Source organism: Abrus precatorius, unplaced genomic scaffold (assembly GCF_003935025.1).
Source record: "Abrus precatorius isolate BTA unplaced genomic scaffold, Abrus_2018 Scaffold8, whole genome shotgun sequence".
In the NCBI taxonomy this organism is placed as follows: Eukaryota; Viridiplantae; Streptophyta; class Magnoliopsida; order Fabales; family Fabaceae; genus Abrus; species Abrus precatorius.
The window spans coordinates 25,783,360-25,800,880 of NW_020874428.1; the positions used below are offsets into that span (position 1 = coordinate 25,783,360).

At 32.4% G+C, this 17,521-nt stretch overlaps 2 protein-coding genes across 3 annotated transcripts; one reads left to right on the forward strand and one right to left on the reverse strand.

The window, feature by feature from the left end:
* Positions 1 to 5,003: 5,003 nt before the first annotated feature.
* Positions 5,004 to 9,543, forward strand: LOC113846246 (DEAD-box ATP-dependent RNA helicase 53, mitochondrial-like). Of its 2 annotated transcripts, XM_027474283.1 has the most exons (7): positions 5,004 to 5,435; positions 5,589 to 5,716; positions 5,885 to 6,296; positions 6,416 to 6,514; positions 6,903 to 7,127; positions 7,760 to 7,921; positions 8,419 to 9,543. In XM_027474283.1, exons 1-7 carry the CDS (start codon positions 5,115 to 5,117, stop codon positions 8,917 to 8,919), a joined length of 1,848 nt encoding a protein of 615 aa, XP_027330084.1. In that variant the 5' UTR covers positions 5,004 to 5,114; the 3' UTR covers positions 8,920 to 9,543. The 2 variants fall into 2 exon arrangements, with proteins under 2 accessions (XP_027330084.1, XP_027330085.1); XM_027474284.1 differs by lacking the exon at positions 5,589 to 5,716 and having other exon boundaries at positions 5,161 to 5,435; positions 8,419 to 9,513.
* Positions 9,544 to 10,550: 1,007 nt separating this feature from the next.
* On the reverse strand, positions 10,551 to 15,541 carry LOC113847147 (N-acetyl-D-glucosamine kinase). Its single transcript, XM_027476049.1, has 7 exons — positions 14,903 to 15,541; positions 13,877 to 14,024; positions 13,094 to 13,285; positions 12,770 to 12,898; positions 12,015 to 12,184; positions 11,243 to 11,373; positions 10,551 to 10,963 (listed from the first exon to the last, which is right to left on the reverse strand). Exons 1-7 carry the CDS (start codon positions 15,159 to 15,161, stop codon positions 10,883 to 10,885), a joined length of 1,110 nt encoding a protein of 369 aa, XP_027331850.1. The 5' UTR covers positions 15,162 to 15,541; the 3' UTR covers positions 10,551 to 10,882.
* Positions 15,542 to 17,521: the final 1,980 nt, after the last annotated feature.

Consider the following 17,521-nt stretch of genomic DNA (forward strand, 5'->3'; position numbering starts at 1 on the left):
TTGTGGCATAACTAGCTAGCTTAGAGTTGAGGGATGCTAGTAGAGTGAAAGTGAAGTTGGAATATCATAGAGTTATACTGAACATGCAGTAGCAAATGGAGAGAGAGAGAGAGAGAGAGAGAGAGAGAGAGAGAGAGAGAGAGAGAGAGAGGAGTGCTGTGTGATGAAATGGAGCTCAGAGGTAACACACTAACAGCATCCTATGTACTCTTCTTCTTTTTTCCTCTCTTCTTTTCTCCCATATTAACGCACAAACATACATACACACTACTTTGGTGTCATCTTTAGCTTTAAAAAAGCAAAAGCAAAAGCAGTGTTTGGATGGAAATGCATCACCATGGACCGTTTCATAGCCCAGTTAATTTATTTTTTTCTTGTTCTGTCGGTTTTGTAGCCTATTAACACCATTCTCTTTAGCTTTTTCTTGTTCATAAACCGAGTCCTCCATTGCAGCTGATGAATCGGATTTGGATTATAGGATATGTAATCTTAGACCATATTATAGATACCAATCATGGGCAAGAATAAATTTATAACAATGTGCATGCTGACTGTGCCATTCATTTTTTTATTTCTGGTTTTAGAAAACGAGGATGATGTGGTGGAGGGGTCATCCCTGAAATTTATTTAGAAAAATAACAATGTATAACAGTTTTCCTCTCTTGATTCCTCCTTTTCATCACATCATGTGATTTAAATCATATTTATTGTTTTTTTAATAATTGTATTTTACTGTAAACGTAGACAATCCAAAAATATCTACTAAACATTTTTCTTGTATATATGATCATATACTCTTTCATTAGCTTAAATTATTGAATAAGGACACATGAATGATTTTATAGTAAAAAGGGGCATATCTAATACCACTGTGTGTATCAAATATTGGATTGGATATGACCAACTTTATGTATAAGTGGAGAAAGAAATTTCTGAGGAGCTTAAAAGGTTTATTTTTGAATCCCTCGTTCATGTCTTTCTGCCAATTCGAGAACACAGTTCATGTTATCGAAAGAGAAAATTATTATCTGGTTATCAATTCATGTTAGTAATCAAAACACGTTAAAGAAGCACGTGTTCACTTTAACATGTCCAAAAGTACAGCGCATCATTCATTTAAATCAAGGAATCATCAAGAAAAGTGATTTATCAAGTTTGTTACTCAATCAGAAAATGAAGCTAGGAGTCGTCTTTAAAATCTAGCTCCTCCTCCGCAAATTACGTCATGAATGATTTAAAAAGTATATAGAAATCCAAAAAAGGAAAAGGGAATTAAATTTAAAGCAAAAGTGGTAGATCCAGCAACACAAGATTCTAATTTTAGAGACTTTTATTTTAAAGTTACAAAATCAATTTTTATTAAAAAAAACTATATTCTATTAAATATGTGTAATTGAAATTAATTTATGAACATATTTTATTCAACCTGAGACTACTAAGTATTAAGTTCTTTTTTTTAATATATATAAAACTGAAACTCAAACTCAAGTTAATAAATTTAGCTAAAATAACTGTTATTCACATTTAACCATATCATTAAACTTTAAATTAAATAAATACCAGAAAAAGAGATGCACCCATTAGGTCATCACCATACCAATCAATGTGTCATTGCTTAATCATTCCTCACAACAACAAAAGAAGATGAAAATGAAAATGGGAAGAAAAATCCTATACATGAATTGAGAGTGGCAGCCAACTAAGACTAGTCATAGATGTAATGAAAGAGACAATGTTGATGGTTGAATAATGAGGATATAAGGATGAAATCAACATAGGTCAGCTCATAAACTCCAACAGTTTAATTTCTTTTTAGGTAGATACCATTGGTCCCCCGGACCCTTTATTTCTTTGTAGTTAGTTTCATTTCATAAGAATAAAGTACAGTGCCATATTGTACTCCAAAAATTAAAATATAAAAATAAAGTATTCTACAAGGAGTCTCACTTCATCTTTTAATTTAACCCTCTCTCACTTTACAACCCGTAACGTGAAAAAGAAAAGGTAAAGTCCATTGATTCTTCTTTTAAGACCGTGTTGAGATCCAACATATTAATCTCTCTCTCCAAAATGTGGACCAATTTGAATCTTTTTTACTTTACGTTAATTCAATTTTATCATCGATTGAAATTGGTCAATGGCAGGAAGCTAATATTGGCAGGGTCTATGGTTCAATTGAAGGCATGACAGTTGGGGCCTAAATGAGTGATTGGAAAACATGTTGGGCCCATTTTGGGAATTGCTTGTTTTGTTTTGGGATAGTGGAGTTAGGACCCATTTCAAGCATTAAGCCACTAAAAATTGAGTACTTTAGGTACACTTTCTGCTTCAGTCGAAGATTTGAAAGATGGATGTCCAAATCTTTATTCCAACTGGGTAAGGTTAATCATACCATATCATATCATATATGATATATATAATAAATTTCATAGTGGCATAGGCTGTGCAATGAAATAATGCATCATATATAAGGACCAAAGACAGCACCCCGTACGGGTCTAAATTGAAAAATCATTATAGAGCTTCCTTTTACACACCTCATGTTTATCTGATATCTCCCACTCACCAAGGGGGTCGTGCCACTGCCACCATGGCAGCAAAATTATTTAACTATAGTAGCAATGGATATCTGGAGAAATCATGTTTGTCCTGTCCAAGATTCCTCGTTTATGAGCCTTCTTTATATAGATACAGTTCTGCTAGCTTACGTAACTTTTTTCTGGTTTGATTTTGTGTTATTCATTTTCTGCAATACGTGTAGTTTCTTATAGATGGAGATGATACCAGCTTAAGTGTTTCATTTATTCTTCTTTTCTTTTGTTAATGTGATATAATTTATGTTCATCAATACATCTAGTGTACTTTATTATGCAACGAAATTTCTTAAACATGTGCTAACATGGTAAAAGTTATGCTGTATAACATTAATAAGATCTTAAATTTGAATTTTCTTGAATCAAACATTAGGTTATATGTATAGTTACACAAGTTACGTAGTTGACAAGTGTTTCAGTATTTAAAACAAAATAACATATATGTTATGTAGCTATTAGTTGGAATCGTGATAGTTTGAAAAGAGGTTGATAGAAAATAAATCTTACTTCATATTACTGTTCATTTTAGTTTCACCAGTTATGTTTTAATTAGTACAGTTTTCATGCGTTACACTGCAAAATTAAAATTAAAATATAAAATATTTTAGAGGATACCGTCTTTAAATAAAATATTATTACAAAACAAAGTTAATATATTTGTGCATTGACTTATATTTGAAAGTTTAGAATCTATATGAAGATATTTAACACGCTTAAATATAATGAAATTGCATGACCAGTCTATTAACGGACAGTGCCATTTTAAAATGAATAAAAAAACAAATCATTAAAATTTTAATATTTAAATATTTTAATTGCTTCATATAATTTTTAAAAGTTTTAATACCAAGTACAATATTAACATAATAATTCAGAGATCTAGACCAAAAAAACATATTAATACGGAGTGGTTAGTTTAATACATGACTCTAATGCATTAATATGAGATAATTGTTTTTAATTAATGATGTAACAGCTTTGCAGAAAAGTTTATTTTCCTAATAACAGAATAATACTTTAAATTACTAATTATGTTAAAAAAATTCTTTTTTGTGTTAGACTATATTTTAAAAAGGAAATGTAAAAATATTAAATTGATATTAAAATTAATATTGATTGTGAGAGCGTTTTAGAATTTGTAATAGAATTTAGACTTTTTCATTTTTTTGTCCATGATCAACTTTACCCTGTTATGCCTTAATGGGCTAGTTTTAGACAGGCCCAATATCGAATTAGATTATTAGACGTATTTGGTGGCAATATAGCCCAAATCCCACAAAAGGACGAATCTGTTGATTTTGTGTTCTCGCGTGAATTAACATAATATTTCAATAGTTGATTATCTTATTAGATAGAAAAAGGATAATATTTAAAATAAATATTTTAATTTTGTTATGTTTAGATGTATCAAGTGAGAAATAAGATAGAAAAAAATGCCTTTGGAATAGTTCACATAAAATTTATAACTGATGTGGATTTTTTTTATCATGTTTTGATAAGTTTATTGATACAATAAGCTATTTTTTTATATTTTTCAATTAATTTATGATTAAATTTACATCACACGTGAAAAATAAACACTTAACTAAACTATTTGTCTAATGACACTTTGGATATATATCTTTTTTAACTTATTTTAAGTAGACAATCACTTACTTTGTTCAATTTTTTAATAAAAAGAATTATAGAATAAGTATTTATTTATCATAATTACATTGAATTAAACATGCTACTAGTGTTGAAAAGTAAACAAGTGAAAATAAATTAATATAATATAAATACAAATATTATAATAAATAAGTAGTTGTACGAGATATTATAAGATGAAAACTAATTTTGAAGTAACACATTATATAAAAATGTAAAATTTATCATTTTCGATGGGTTGAGAATATATGAAGTTAATTAGTTTAATTAATATTGAATTTGAATTTGAAAGTTGACAAAGCATCAGGGGTTGGTATAAAGGAAAATTAAAGAGAAATAGTTTTTGCAACTTTAAATAGTATAATGTTTTGAAAATAATATAAAGAGAGACAATGTGTGTGTATATATACATATATATTAAAGGCTATATTGATTTCCCCAAAGTCACTGAGGTCTAAAATGATAACTTTTTCTTTGATCCAATAACTAATGAAAATATAAAAATGATAATAATTGTAACAATTAATATGCTTTTTTTTCATTTAAATTCACTGATATTCAATGTCATGTTAAATATACGATTAATTGAAATCAAACAAAATAAAATAATTGTAAATAAGAGGTTTATTTTTCCAAAATTTTACCATAATCAAAATTCTAAATCCAAAACTACAAATAAATAAATAATTCCTAAGGCTAACATAAGAACTGTAAGGCGCAGGATAACAGTAAGAAGACTTGCACACACAGGATTGCTCCACCCCTCAAATATCTTCTCCTCCATTTCCATTTTCAAATGTCATAAAACCCTAAACCCCGAATTGCAGTGTATAGGGTTTCTCTTACCATCTTCTCACCACACCCAACAACAACATGTTAACTGCGATTCTCAGAAGAACTTGTTCCACTCTTTCGCGGCGCACTTTTCCCGCCGCCATCATCTCCGCCTCCGCCGCCGTCGAGCCCCGGCAACTCTCCACCGCCTTCAATTCGAGAACCTTCCACTCGAAACCATCCTTGAATTTCTACTCCTCACTGTCTCATCGCGCAGAATATGCAGTGGACGTTTTCCCACACGAAGAAGGGTCCAAAGGAAACGCCGACGAAGGTCTCGAGATCGCGAAGCTTGGGATTTCTCAGGATATTGTTTCTGCTTTGGCTAAGAAAGGCATCACCAAGCTTTTCCCCATTCAGGTAAGCTTTCTAGGGTTTATTCCTTTTCGTTGATGGAAATTATATGATCTATGTTAGTACGTTACTTAGTTTATGTGGTGTAATTTAGAAATTATTAATACTTTGAGCTTTTGTTAATTTTTTAATTAATTTGGTTAAATGGTTAAATCATAGAGGGCTGTGCTGGAACCTGCTATGCAAGGTCGTGATATGATCGGTCGAGCTAGAACAGGAACTGGGAAGACTCTTGCATTTGGGATACCCATCATGGATAAGATCATTCAGTTTAATGCTAAGCATGGGTTGGTTCTTTTTCTTTTTTGAAGACACGTGTTTTGTTTTGACTTGAATTTTTACATTGTTTTTCTGCTTGAGTTGAAGCTGGGCGGAGTGGGTAATTGGTGTTGGGGTGGCTGGATAATGTTGATTTGTGTCTTAAATTTTACAAGTTTTAGTTGTTGACGTGGCAGGCGAGGCAGGGATCCTCTAGCTTTGGTTTTGGCTCCAACTAGAGAACTTGCACGACAGGTTGAAAAGGAGTTCTATGAGGCGGCACCTAACTTAGACACTATTTGTGTTTATGGGGGTACACCCATCTCTAAACAAATGAGGCAGCTTGATTATGGTGTTGATATTGCAGTGGGGACGCCTGGTCGAATTATTGACCTTCTCAACAGAGGTGCTCTAAATTTGAAGGAAGTTCAATTTGTTGTTCTTGATGAAGCTGATCAGATGCTTCAAGTGGGTTTTCAGGAGGATGTGGAGAAGATCTTGGAGAGGTTGCCCCCAAATCGTCAGACTCTGATGTTCTCTGCTACAATGCCATCTTGGATAAAGCAGATTACACGCAACTACCTAAAAAATCCCCTGACCATTGATCTTGTAAGTATAGCGTTCTATTTAGGCACTAGGATAATGCCTCAAGCATTTAGGAAATTTACATGTAGCGTGACCATGCACTACACGGCTATGTTTTAATTGGAAAATTATTGGTGCCGTAGGTTGGAGATTCTGATCAGAAGTTAGCTGATGGGATTGCACTGTATTCAATTGCAACTGATATGTATGTTAAAGCAGGAGTTCTTGCACCTCTAATAACAGTATGCTTTCTGACACTATCATTTCTTGATTTGACTGCTTGTTTTGATTAGTGATCGTTATTATTGTTGCTGCTTTATATGAAGAAAATGTTAAAATTTATTATGCTGTTTTCTTAAGCTTTTGCTAAAATATATATTTTTAATTAGAGGGTGAGCCTTGGCGCATGGTAAGGTTTGGTACCTTGTGACTTGGAAGTCACAGGTGCAAATCCTGGAAACAGCCTCTCCACTTGTAGGGGTAAGGCTGTGTGCATCTACTTTTTTTTTTATCCTACTAGGTAGTAACCTTGTGCACTGGGTCGCCCTTATATACATTTTTAATTACAAACTAAGGAAACTTGTTATTAGATTTGCTCTTGCTGTCTTCTTAATATATATCCATTGGCAGGAACATGCCAAGGGAGGAAAGTGTATTGTTTTCACTCAAACAAAACGTGATGCGGATCGATTATCATATACCATGGCTAAAAGTCTTCAATGTGAAGCTTTGCATGGAGATATATCACAAGCTCAGAGGGAAAGAACTCTTGCTGGTTTCAGGAGTGGCCATTTTAATGTTTTAATCGCAACCGATGTTGCTTCACGTGGGCTTGATATACCTAATGTTGATCTTGTGAGTTCCACTTTACTATATTTTTTTCTTTGAAATAGTCAAGTCATCTTATCTATTGAAGCTGTGTGTTCATTGGTAGTTAATTGAATTTCAAGCGAAAATCATTTTCTCCACTATTTTTCTCCTTGCTTTTGTTTGCACTAGAAGTTTAGGCTTAGTACGGGGTAGAAATCAGTGAATTGCTTCTGGTATTTATGATGCTGTATTTCTTCATAAAAATTATGCATCTTTTAAAGTTATGCTGCACTGTTTCTGTGCTTTGATCTTTCCATTTAGCACAAGATATTTGAACATCTGATCCTTCATTCTTCTGTACTTTCTGAGTTTTAAATGGGAAAATTTCGTAAGAAATGCTTAGTTCTTACTTTTTGGCTATGCAGCAAGCTTTAGGTGTATTACTGTATTCTTGCATATTTATTTATGGGTTGTTTGTTCTGTTTGCGGTTCTGTAAATATTGGAACTCTCATGCATTTTATTTTGTTCCTTGTTGTGTTATTGTTTTATATGTTTGTTGTCTTGTCAAGGTTATATGCTTTACTTTGTTTAAAATGTCATGTGCATATATGCTTTGACGTATACAATATTGTTATCTTGTTCAATTTTTAATATGCAAATTTTTAACTTGGCACAGATAATACATTATGATCTTCCCAATTCCTCAGAGATATTTGTTCACCGATCTGGACGAACAGGTCGTGCTGGTAAGAAAGGAACTGCCATTCTTGTGTATACTGAACATCAATCGAAGGCAGTTAGGCTGATTGAGCGTGATGTGGGCTGTAGATTTACAGAGGTGATCTCCTGGCATCCTACATTTCCATCTCTCTAATTGTTTTCACTTGATGTTGTACCCTGTTAATTACTCATTTTCTGGTCATTGAAATTGAGGCTACACTATCAGGGTAGCGTATCGTCCTGCCTTAAACACCATGTCCCTATCCTGCCCCTTAATGGGATTTGAACCTGTGAAATCCAAAGATCGAGATGTTGATGTTGAACAATTATATTTCCCTTATAGAGACATACCAAAAAGGTTATTATTAGTTTGTGAGTCCTGTTGCACCAAATACGGATAAAACTCAAGTTGCTGAAAATCTTAATTTTCTCTGGTACCTTATTTTAATATCTAAGCTGCCACTGATCTACCATCCTTCAGTTATTTTACAAATTTTTTGATGCTGTGATGATTTCCCTCTTTCCTCTGCTAATTACATTATTTTTGTATTTTTTACTTATGTATAATGATTAATTTCGTGTTTTTTTTTTTTTTACTAATATCTTGTTTATCAGCTACCAAGGATTGCCGTTGATAGTGGATCAGTGGACACATTTGGTGGCATGGGTGGTGGGCCATATGGTTCTTTTGGAGGTGCAAGGGATCGTCGATATGGAGATACAGGTTTTAGCCGTGGTTCTGGATTTGGCCGCACTGGGGGCTACAATAACTCTGGATCTGGCCGCTCTAGCTTTGGAAACTCTAGTGAAAGATTTGGTGGACCAAGTTCTAATCGGTTTGGTGGCCCTAGTTTTAATCAATCAGGAGGGGGATTTTCTGGTAATTCATCTGGTGAAATGAATAGATATGGTGGACCAAGCTCTGGTCGTTATGGCTCATCTGGTGGCTCTGGTTCAGGTCAATCAGGGAGTAGATCTGGTGGATCATCCGGTGGGTTTAAATTTGGTCGCTCAGATAATTTTGGGGTATTTGGTGGTTCAGATCATTCAGGTGGTTTTGGAGATCTTCGCTCAGGTCAGTATAGTGGCTTTGGTGATTCTCGTGGTAGTAAGTAGAACAGTCGAAGAAGACCATTTTAACTTCATAAATATAAAAAATGCACCATCTTTATTTCTTGATGGTTTAGTCGTTGTAGAGTTAGCTTCTGTCATTTCCTCGAAAACTTACAGGCACCTAGGCTAATCTTTGTATCTCAAAGGATTGGAGAAGGTTATATATAGCATGAGAGAATCATAAGTTCCATGGGCACTGGATTTTTCTTTTCTGGGACTTCTGCCTCAGCCTCAGCTGTATTGTTTTTTGCTCCTTTTATTAAAAGAAGAAAAAGAAAGGAAAGGCTGTATTCGGTGGGTTCCATCATCTATCGTGAATTTTTTGGCTCGTTAACCTCTCTCCATGGGCATTGAATGATCCTGAAAATACGTACTTATATGCATGGGTGTTTTGAAGTAAGTTTATGGAGTGGCGATTCAGTTTTGAATGTATTTATGTTCCCGAAAGTAGTTAATGGGCAGATAAAATTTCCAAGAAAGCTGCAGGGTTCTCTGCTGTTTTATTTTATACTACAATTTTATTATGCAAGAAAATTCTCATATAATATGTAATTTTAATCATCAGTGATTTGTGTTTCACCCCTCGCCCGCGCTTACTTCTGGTTTGATAAAATAATTAGAGAATCAAGTTGATCAGATTCAGCCTTTCGTAGACACAGTCGCTAGAATGCATTGATTCACGATGGAGCATTGTAGCATTAAACCCAAGACTCTGAACAAATAAAAGAAAAATAAGTTGACTTTTTAAAATTTCTTTTTAATTTGTTTATCTTCTCGTTTTGTTGTCTCGTATGAACAAAGGGTAGAAGTAGAAGTCGTTCAAAAATTTCGTAATGTGACTACAATCAGAAAAAAAAGGGGGGGTTAATGTGACTCGATATGGTTCCGTCAGAACGTGAAAATTCGGATTCGTTCAAATTTCTCGAACTCAATTTATGTTACGTTCTGGATAGTTTAGAATCCCTTAATTGGACTTACGCGTTATATATTAACTCATCTTATGAAATTATAAACAATGAAATAAAAGTAAATGTTATAAAAAGCTAGCATGTGTTTAATAGCACTTCATCAATATCATTGTGTTTTTCACTTGTTTTCTTGTGACACGTTATTTATTTAGGTGTTCATAAATTTCTCAGCCAAATATATTACTTTTTCTTTAAAAATATATATTTTTTTGGGTCAATAAATGCAGGTTTTTTTTAAAAAAAAAACAGGTTTTCAAAAACTAATTTTTAAATTGATTTAAAATACAAAATATTCTTAAAAGATGATTAAAGTAGTTTTTTTCTAATAAAAATTATTTTTATTTTTTGTTATCCCTTACTATATCATAAATTTGATGATTGACAGACAATGTAATTGAGAGAACCGCATTCTTCTAATAAAGATGCAAATTTTTCTAAATTCGATTTATTTTACATATTATAAACCAATTTTCAGAATTGCTAAACCGTCCCATGTTCCTGTCTTACTTACCCTAAACAGCAGACACGTAACAAAAAGCGGATATAAAGGTACATTCCCTGGAATCATAATATATAATATACGTTTCCATTAGCGGTGCCAAATTGCTAATCTTGATTCTGCAACAACAATTAATACAAAAAATAGAAGTTATGCAACAATTAAGGGTAGAAGACATCTCTATTTGGTTTATGCAACTAAAAATTATTTACACAAGCATAGGTTTGACCTCAAGTTCACAAGAAAATAATTGGAGCAGCAGTGCCTCGAGAAAATAATCAGGAGGACCTGAAGCCTACCACGTGCAATGACCTAATATAAATGATAATAATATATATTTTGGATGGTACATAAACTCTATGGCATAGCAAGTATAGTTTATAGCTTCACCGTTATGGCATTGTGTATACACTTTTAATCACCGAAAATTGGGACTTGCCACTTCTTTTTTCATTTTTTTGCCTTTTCAATTTTTAATCTTAGTCCACTTCATCAATTGTCAGCTACCACATATTTCCTTGTGATATTCTTTCATGAAAAAATTCCATGCTAACCATGCCGCGCCAACAGCAGGCTCCACCTGTTGTACAATAACCCGTTGATGTTAAAAATTGATTTTTGGTACTTACACTTATGATCCTACAAAATGAAAAAAGGAAAACATTTGTTGATCTCCTCTTTTGTAATTGTTAACCAGAATGAATTAAATATCAACTAAATCACAACGAACTGAGGATGTGCTCTTTTATGCAATTGTTTTCAAATATGGTTACCACCCTCTTAAGGAATAGAATTAAAAGAAATGCTGTACTAAATAACAATAAAGCTACATACTAAAATAAAGACAAAATATGCTGACCTTTGGTCTAATGGGAATTACCCCAGGGAAGTATTTGGAAATGCAGTTCATTACTTCTTTTCCTATATCCCACCCCCTATTTGCTTCAAGAACACCACCAACCATAACAAGGGGAAAAGCATTCTTTCCGTCTGCAAAAAGTAGAGAATAACAGTCAATGCACAATATTCATTAAAGCTGGAGGCAAGATCAAGAGCCCATGTTCATGAATGCCAGAGATTCTTTTATATTTTAAAAGACTCTTGTTATAGGAGCAAAAAGTCAACTAGTTCAAATTTTAATCACACTTTCTATACAAGATAGCTTTGCAGTTAAATATGCAAGCAGCAAGTCAGTAAATGTGACTTGCAACATCCTTCGAAGATTTAAATGAGGTTTTCTTGTCACTTATACAAAATGCCAGGAAAATATTTATGCTTGTATCAAAAGTTTGACAAATTCAGGCAAGCCATGGCAATAATATGCATCCCAGATATCAAGCATAAAGTTAAAAAAGCAAATTCTACAAGGCATGGACAAGCATGACCTTCCTAAACCTTACATAAATGTCAGTTTAGTTTTCCAGCAATCTCATTTAAATCAACCTGAAATCAATTGTTGTTACGTCACACCAGTTATATCACTAGTTTTATAACCCATCTTCTGCATATATTACTTAAAATATGAAATTTTACACTACAATGCAGGACTTGACTTTTTTAATGGATATCTATTTATAATGAGTATAAGGTTATGCACACTGTAAATAAGACTTATCATAACACCACCTAACCTTGACCACACAATCCAAGTCTCTCAACAACAGCTTTGACACTTGAAGCTAGCTCTTGTACAGATTCTAGTAAGATTTTATTTGCAACCTCATCCCCAGCCTCAGCACAGGACACAACAACTGGAACAAGTGCTGCAATGCGAGCCCAAGAGGGATCTGCATAGGTCCACCTGAACGGAGCATGCAATGTCACATTGAGAAGATTACTTCTAACTTAAAATTTCTTGTTTTTGAAATACATAAACTCAAAATTTATTCACATTTATTGTGTGGATAGACAAGGAACCAAGTAATTAACACATAGTATTCGATTCATAGAACTTAAAACATATTTTCTACATGAAGTGCACAAAAGTGGCTTCAAAGTGTAAGTATCACAAATTAATAATCCCAAAACCTTAAGCAGTTAGGTGAAGACACGTGAGACTTGGATGTTACATCTCTAACACAACTCCTCATACAAGAGCCATTTTGGCTTGAGGTACTGTATGGATAATGCACAGGCTCACTTACCTTATGATAAAATTCATTTTTTTATTAGAATAATTTGGGTGGCAAGAATCAAAGCCTAGACCACTTGGGTCATAGAGACACCGATGCCATGTCATGAACCACATCAATCCAAAAGATTAAGCTGTTGGTGAGGACACATGAATGCTTATGTATTGCACCTCTAACAGTAAGATTTAAAAAAACCTAGTTATTTACTTCACAAACAGATATGAAATGAACAATTATACAGCTAGCAGATATACCCAATTAATTCTTCACCAGAAGAAAGACCAAGGGTTTGTAAGATACTTCTTGTAAGCATTGTACTTGGTCCACGACCATCGTGTGCTTTTACTACTGCAGTTAGTGCCTGTGCAGCTATTCCATATCCACTGCAAATAAAAAGCAAACTTTCAACCAAACAGTAGATGGAATCAAGATGGATATAGAAAGAAAGACCTTCTCCAAGGTTCTCTTTGTAGCTTTCCTAGACAGAAATAAAGCTTTTAAGAGAAGAGTTAGAGAAAGAGAGGATAGGGGTTGGGGGGGAGATCATCAAGGACCAAGAAATGGTAGCAACGGATTACCTGCCCCAGTCACCTAAGACAGGTCCTGCACCTGCAGCCCTTGCTTCTTTTCCGTCTTCAGTAAATCCATATGCAATGGTCCCTGTGCCAGCAATTAATACGCATCCATGAAGCTTACCAATTGTTCCACTTGCAAGTGCAGCCACAGCATCATTCCGAACATATAACCTCACGTGGCTTGGGAATATATCCCTGTTTACATCAGGTTACAACATACTTTAGTCTCTAAAGTAGTAGAGAAACTATGGTGGAGATCAAATGACATAGCATCTTTAAAATTCAGTATTATTCGTTTTTATATAAAATTGAAATAATGTGGTAAGACTTATTACACAGACAGCAGCAGAGGTTATGTTATCACTCAACTTTATAAAAGTTGAGTGCTATAATAACCTATTATCCATGACAGGATTAACTCAGTCAATATTGCGGTATTCAGGAAGAAAATTCTCTTTCCTAGTACTTTTATAAACAACTTAGATTTGGTTGTATGAGTCAGAATTATCAATAACATTGAATCCACCAACTCCATAAAACAAGGAACTATTGGAAGAGGTATTTCCTCTCCTTGCATAATTTAATATATTAAAAAAACTAAAAGACAGATCATCTATCTCATTAGAGATAAGAACACAGTACATTTATTACTTATAAAAACTAACATAAATAAAATTTTAAAAAATCTTTAGTTTCTTCCAACAGAAAAACTGTAAAAATAGAAATATATATTTTTTATCCAGAAAAGAGAAAAAAATGAGGGAAGATATGTTTATATAAAGAAACCTAAGCCAATTGAGAATTCTTTGTTGATCTGTTGGATGATTAACACCAGATACAGCCAAACAAACAGCTCGGACTGAAGATCGTTTTGAACCACACTTTGAAAGGGCATCCGCCATAACTTGCTCTAATGTTTCCCTTGCAGCAATTTCTGTAGAAGAAGTGATTAATGGTAATAACTAATATAAGATTCTCCTAGCAATATGATCTTCATTCTATTATGACAAGTATAATTCTTTAAAACTGCTGCGGACATCAAATTTTCTTTGTAGTTTATAAACAAATTTAACTTACAAAAATGAGCCAATGGCAATGGTACAGGTGTACTTGTTAAGAAAACATCAGTTAGCATCAACTTTTGTTTTATGGGGAGAGGGAGATAGTTAAAATAAGAAATTCATTAGTACGAAGTACCACAGAAAGTACAAAATGGAGATAAAAAAACGAGACATCTGAAGACAAAAACATTGTTGCCAGAATCTTTAGAATGTCAAAAAGAAAATCCTATCACAATTCACAAAGTCAATTAGGAGACAGTATGTAATCTTTATAGATATTAACAACTCAAACCAAAGAAGATACCATAAAATCGCAGCTTTCTCTAAATGATGAATCTCCAGCAGCTTTGTTGTAGGTCATAGTTGCTCGTGACTACCTTACATCAATAAAATACTTAGCCTCATATCGAAAACAACCACTTTCTCCATTACAAACATATTTTCGTTCACCAAATTGCCTAAGCCACAACCAAAATCCTCCCAAGGTATTGAAAGTCAAATGTATATCCAAGCAAAGTGTTCTCTCTTATCCACCCCGTTGTCCCCAACCCACAGAGGAAGGGAATTGAAAAAAGAACACACCGAACCAAGCAAGGTAGTAATGTAAACGACCAAATCATTATTCAAAATGTCCAGACTCGCAACAAATATTACAAAATAACAACCTAATAAACAACCCAAAAAATTCAAAAATTGAAATTGACCCAGAAAGGAAAATTAAACAACAAAACAGAAGAAGGGAAGCAATTACCTCCAACACTGTTGTGATTGGAGCAGCCAGCAACAGCCCTTGCAAGGATAGGGAGAGAATGGAGCTGAGAATGAGAAAAAGGAATCATGGGCATGCAAATGCAGACAGTGGAGGTAGTGCCACCATCCAAACCCAACAAAACACCAGTTCCACCATCTGAGACACTCATGTCATCCTCAAACTCCCAAATTTCTCCATTCCTGTACCTCTTCATCCCTGCATCAAGGACAACCTGATCCTTCTCCTGCTCCAGCGTCATCAGCCACTATTTGAAATCTTGAAGAGAGAGAAAACAACGTTGACGGCAAAAATCAGACAAGGATAGGGAGAATGAGAACAAGGAGAAGACGACTATCCAAGTTTAAATTTTAAATGATGGGATATCCTTTAAATATGCAAAAGTTTCCAACTTGGACGGCCACTGCAACAAACTCTCTCTTCTTGTCCCTTCTTCGGATTTGATATATATATTTTTTGCTGCAACACAAAAACAAAACCAGAAGAGGGAGAGAGAGAGAGAGAGAAGAGTTGATATTTTTCTTTTGCTGCAAAAAAAAAAGAAAAAGAGGGAGAGACTTTCGCAGTTCTGATGTGAAGAAGGGACTGAAAGTGAATGCTCCTGTCAGATCCAGGTTGGTGCTAAATATTTCTTAATATTCTTAATTTTCGTAGTATTCAGTATCATACACTTAATCAAACCATATATGGAATAAGTATTTTTTATATTAAGAATAATAAAAAACTTATTTCCTTGTGATTATTAAAAATAAATTTTTTTTGCTATTAAAATAATTTTTTTAAGAGTTTAATTTCGAAACGATAAAAATTTTCATCCTAATTGCTATGATTAGTAACCCAATTGTCTCATAAGTATAATGGCCTTCCTTGGTAATTGATATTATAATAAAAAATGATAAAATATGCTAAAAACAAAGCCTATTCTCATACTTAGGTAGCTAATAATTTTAGTATTTGAAAAAATGACGTGGTAATCGTGTCGAATATGCACTTTTTAACTCTTATTTTTTAAAAGAACATCAAACTAAAAAATTAAAAAATAAACAACGAAAAAATTTAAAAATAAAATAAAAGTAAAATTAGAGAAGCAAAATATTAACTTTATTGTAAATATTAGTATTCTTCATTGTCGTTTGGATAATTGTTATGTATTCGTGGATAATACTAAAATAGAACAATTCAATGCTTTTAAAATTTCTGCTGAGCTGTTAATACTTAATAGGATAATCCACGTATATTGAATAAAGGAAAAGCAAAATGTGCTGTTTTTAAAAAAACTATCTCTTACTTTAAACTATTTTTCCTTAGTTATCTTTATTATTATTATTTTTTTATAATTTGTTTTTGGTCAAGCAAAATTATAATTATCTTTTTTATTGTCATCGGATCTATACTTAACATTGGTCTCTCTGTATACGCTAAAAAAATAAATAAATAAAGAGCATTGGACTTTGCATGGCTTCCATCTAAGTTAATGTTTAATGCATATTCACACGAAATTCATTACTTTATATTATGGTGGGTGTTTCTCCTTCCCTTTGAATTAATTCTTAAATAAAAATCTATTTAATTCAATTATAAAAATAAACTGTAAATCAGTTATAACTAATTTAAATAAGATAATAAATTCATTTTAATGAAAGGTAACTTAAATTCGTAAGGGAAAATTAATTTAAATTATATTTAATAATTCAATTTTTATATCTTTATTACAAAATTTGCAGTTAATATTAAACAAATCTAAAAGTACACACTAATCATAATAAAGATCAATTTAAAGTATCAATTATCACATTCAAAGTATAAATATTAGTAAAACAGACTTTAAAAAAAAATGCTCTAAATAATTTGATAAACATCTTAAGAAGAAGTGATTGAGATAATAAATTTATGAAGAAAATACGTGAATATTGTAATTTCATAAATGAGCCTGACTCATTAGTTCGAAAATTTTTATGATGAACCTACACATTAAATAGTGTATATTTTATTACGGACTAAAATATTTTGAAAAGTAATTATTCAAGGTTGTGAATGATTAAGAAATACATTTAATTGTCTTATTCTTATTAAAAATATTATGAATTTTTTTATTATACCTATTTTAAATTTTGCTTATGCAGTAAATGAATAAAGAAAATATAAAAAACCAGTTTGGGGGCATTAGTTATCTTAAGGATAAATTCGGAAGAAAACATTTAATTCTACATCAAAATTGTAAAATAACTATGATTTTGAGAAAAAATAAAATTAGTTTAAAAGACTAATTTTTAGAGTCAGGATAAGCAAAAACAAAGATGGGTAAGTAACAAAAGTCAATATATAATATATTGTTTTTTTTTAGTATCATTTATAATTTTCCTTCTTAAGTTTTTACTTATATGAAAATTTAATGAATGAAATTATGATTGTATTTAAGATTGATTTGAGTTGAATTAAATTGGATAGAATTTTAAAAGTATATCTAAAATATAAAAAAAAATATAACGAGGAAAATGGATTTCAAATTCTGCTAGCAAATGGATGTTTTTCCTTTTCTTTTTTTCTAAATTTATTAGAAAAAAAAAAGCCTAAAAATTAATTTTATTCATTTCACACTTA

What these genes read in the sequence shown, in the direction of transcription:
- LOC113846246 (XM_027474283.1), top strand. Translation starts at nt 5,115, where the DNA reads ATGTTAACTGCGATTCTCAGAAGAACTTGTTCCACTCTTTCGCGGCGC. An exon ending in CAGTTTAATGCTAAGCATGG is followed by an intron (nt 5,717 to 5,884) that starts GTTGGTTCTTTT and finishes TTGACGTGGCAG; the next exon opens with GCGAGGCAGGGATCCTCTAG. An exon ending in TGGGCTGTAGATTTACAGAG is followed by an intron (nt 7,922 to 8,418) that starts GTGATCTCCTGG and finishes CTTGTTTATCAG; the next exon opens with CTACCAAGGATTGCCGTTGA.
- LOC113847147 (XM_027476049.1), bottom strand. Translation starts at nt 15,161, where the DNA reads ATGACGCTGGAGCAGGAGAAGGATCAGGTTGTCCTTGATGCAGGGATG. An exon ending in TCTGGTGAAGAATTAATTGG is followed by an intron (nt 12,185 to 12,769) that starts GTATATCTGCTA and finishes TGCTCCGTTCAG; the next exon opens with GTGGACCTATGCAGATCCCT. An exon ending in ACTTGGATTGTGTGGTCAAG is followed by an intron (nt 11,374 to 12,014) that starts GTTAGGTGGTGT and finishes TACTTTTTGCAG; the next exon opens with ACGGAAAGAATGCTTTTCCC.